Genomic DNA, 3,591 nt, shown 5'->3' with positions numbered 1-3,591 from the left:
TCAAAACTTTCCAGCACTTTCTCGTCTCGGTTTTCCCCAGAAAAGAAAAATAAAGGAAAAAAAAGAGAAAATTCTTTCGTTTTCATTTCCATCGTGAAAATGCGCACCGCCGAGGAGCTAGAATCTATCTCCAAATCCTTCGACAGGTCCCTTCACTCTCGCCTCTGGGGCCTGACCCCTGCCTCTGCCAACTTGTCCTGGCTCTCCTCTGCCGTCTACGCGATCACCTTCGCTCACTCCGCGGCGAGATCGTTGATCTGCGAGCTGAATTTGGATAATGGCGACAGCCTCTCGTCGTGGTATCCGGAGGACAGCCAGGAGGTCCTGGACTTCTGCAACTACATCTCCTCGGAGATCCAGCGGCTCTGTCTCCGCCGCCTTAACCTGAGTAGCGCAATTAAGCCCCTCCGCTCTGTTAGCTTTCCCCGGCTCTCCTCCACCGTCGACCTGCTCGCCTTCGCTCACTCCGCAATGAAATCCTACGACCTGAAATTGGACCGCCTCTCGTCGTGGTTTTGATGGGATATGGAGAGTCCGTTGGCGACATCGAGACACTAACAGGAGACCTGATCTCGAGCATTGGGATATGAGCGCTGTGGGAGAAAGGTATTGCCGGCCGAAAGATGTTGGATATTCAATAAATTTTGAAATATTAAAAGCCACTATTTTTGTAACGGTTTTTTACCGTTATCAATTCCGAATGCTGTTCGTCCATCGTTAATTTACACTAGTTTTGCAACGGTCATTAACGACTTTCTAACGGTCATATAACTACCTTTTAATAGATTTATAACATTTGATTTATTTCTTCATAAATCATCCATTATTTTACTCTGACTTTATAACGGTTTCTTAACATCTCTTTCTTTCATTTAAATGTGAACTTCAAACCATGATCCTTTAAGACTCTTCGATTTGGAAAAGAGAATTTTACTTTACTTCTCTTTACATAAATTTAATTTATTTGCTAGGTTATACACATAACATTGTTCTTGTTTCTTCTAATATTCAATGCAGAGTATAGAAAAACGTGTGTTGTATCTTGAGAGGATAGCCTATTGCACTGAGTTTCGTACTCCGAGAGGCGGAATTATCCTTAAAGACAATGTTTACACACCTTAAATAATTATTTTTACTTTTCTCATCTTTCCAACATATTTCCAACTATTCTTATTTTTATATTATCTAATATTTTTTCAAGAATTCACTCATCAATTAAATTAGATCTCAGTATTCATTTATTCCTTGTTTTGGTACATAACAACTGCTGAGTCCTTTTTCTTTTGTCGAAAGCAATGTATTCATTTCACATGAAATAGAGGTACAAAGCTTCAAAATAAAGATGAAAAATAAATAAAGCAAGTAAATCTAAAAGATAAATCAACTTGGTACAACTTGCAGAAATTTGCTCCTTCCACCACAAAGACGGATCTGTCATAGCATCAAAGCCAAACTAGCAGCCGATCATTGAATCTCGCATCAATAATGAGTGCATGCACAGATATCTTTCTCCACTTACGGCTTTCTCAAAAAGCGGTGCATGCATAGGTTTGGCGTTCCCGGCACCATCACCAAAAAGAGATAACAACAACATCAAGAGGTTGAAAGATTACAAAAAATGTCTTATAAATTCCAAATATATTTCTAAATCGGGATGAAAGAACACCCAAATCTTAATCTAACTCTAGATCGGGAGAGAAGATCTGCAAAATAGATACCAACCGATCGCAAAATTACTTTCGGATAAACTAATTGTTGAAGCGGTGAGGAACCATGCTCGACCATATGGAACAAGCATCGGAGCCAAGTAGATCCGGAATAGCTGATTCTTCCGAGGTGCTCGCGCTTCGAACTTATGAACTCACTGAACAAAACTCTACTGGAGGAAGTTGAAAGGGTCGTCGGCAAAATCAACTTAAAAAATTTAAAAGAAGAAGTTGAGGATACAACGATAGAAAAACAAGAAGGGGAAATAAAGACGATGAGGGCCGAGGGAGAGAGAACCTCGAAAGGCTGCTGCAGGAAGGCTGCATGACGGGTTGGCGGCGGTTTGGGAAGGGGAAAACCCTAGGGGAGCAAGCCGGTGTGGGAGCGCATTTATTTATTCGTTTACGATTACACAACTGCCGAGTGCTTTTGCCTGCGCTCAAATCGCAGGCATCACCTTCCCTTCATTGTGGTCCATTTGTAAATCGCCATCACTTACTCGTTCTTGCCCGGCTTCGGTGGCTTCTTCGGCAATGGTCCATCCCACAAGCTCGCTCTGAAGTCGTCTACCATCTTCTTCCTTATTCTCACCACTGTCAGGAACAGCTCGTTCATCCCATCCCTCAGCCGGTACAATCCCTCCAACATCGCCTCATTAGCCTGTTCCAGCCCAACTGCCGCCTCCCTTAGCCTCCCTATGTTCTCTCCGCTGCCTCCCGATGCCACGACCTCGTTGATGGCCTCATGCACTTGCCTCGTGTGAGCCCCCACATCGTCAAGCTCCTTCAAGACCCGTGTCTTCCTGTCCCTTTCCTCGCCACGACTCGACTCCATGATGACTGTGGACTCAATTGCGCGGATAGAGTCGCCCCAGGGGAACCCCTCTGGGACGCAGACGCAGAAGACCGCCCCTGAGGAAGAGCGCAAGGCCGAAGCTATGACTCCGGCGACGAAAGCCGTCACGAAGCCAACAGCTTGGACCGCTCGTTGAACAACTCCATCGACCGGCGTGTCTTCCCCAAGGAGAGCCGGCTTCCCAATGCCCGTGGCCAAGTCTCTGATCAGCTCCTCGATGTCGGCCGCAGGCTTCACATACCCACTGCCGCCCTCGCCCTCCGAGTCAGCGAGCAAATCCCTCGCTTGGTGAATCTCCTCCTCTGATGGGTTGCCCTCCGAGCGGAGGAGCTCAATCGTGATCCTCCGGTTCAGGTGGCGGAGACACAGCCACTCAATGTCGGAGGAGATGCAGTTGCAGACGTCCAGGACCTTCACGCTGTTGTCTAAATACCAAGACAAGAGGCAGTCACCACCGTCCGATTTCAGCTCATAGATCAAGGATTTCACCGCTGAGTGAGCGACGGTAAGCACGTCGACAGCGGAGGAGAGCCAGGGCAAGCTGGCAGAGGCAGGGCTGAGGCCCCAGAGGCGAGAGTGGAGGGACTCGTCGAAGGAACTGGAGATAGAATCCAGCTCCTCGGCAGTGAGCTTCGCTCCCTTCTTGTCGCTGGGAGAGAGGAGGCGCGTATACATGTTGTCGAAGAAAATGAAAGAGGACAGAATTTATTTTCTGTTCTTCTCGGGAAAACTGAGACGAGAAAGTGGTGGAAAGTTTTGATGGGTACGGGCTGGGAGCGCCTACGGTATTTATATAGGGCGTGTATTCTCTTAGGCATGCAAGAAAAATGTGATATGGAAAGAAAAATCATAAAGAGATTTCTTGGAAAGTAATTAAATGAAGGATGATAAAAAGCAGAGTCATCGAAATGATCCAAACAAGTTACGTCTGGATGAATGTGTTTGAATGTGGCACTACAAACACTTTCCTCATGCTTCTAGAATAATTATTTTATTTCACTTTGCGCTGTGGTGGAGCTACGCAAATAT

The 3,591-nt window shown here is 46.1% G+C and overlaps 1 protein-coding gene across 1 annotated transcript; it reads right to left on the bottom strand.

Moving 5' to 3' along the window:
* Nucleotides 1-2,151: 2,151 nt before the first annotated feature.
* Nucleotides 2,152-3,320, bottom strand: LOC115736724 (protein BPS1, chloroplastic-like). The gene has a single exon (XM_030668552.2). It carries the CDS (start codon nucleotides 3,235-3,237, stop codon nucleotides 2,203-2,205), a length of 1,035 nt encoding a protein of 344 aa, XP_030524412.1. The 5' UTR covers nucleotides 3,238-3,320; the 3' UTR covers nucleotides 2,152-2,202.
* Nucleotides 3,321-3,591: the final 271 nt, after the last annotated feature.

This window comes from Rhodamnia argentea, chromosome 8 (assembly GCF_020921035.1).
Source record: "Rhodamnia argentea isolate NSW1041297 chromosome 8, ASM2092103v1, whole genome shotgun sequence".
In the NCBI taxonomy this organism is placed as follows: domain Eukaryota; kingdom Viridiplantae; phylum Streptophyta; class Magnoliopsida; order Myrtales; family Myrtaceae; genus Rhodamnia; species Rhodamnia argentea.
The sequence above is the reverse complement of the archived record's forward strand: the minus strand, read 5'-3'. Positions and strand labels throughout refer to the sequence as shown.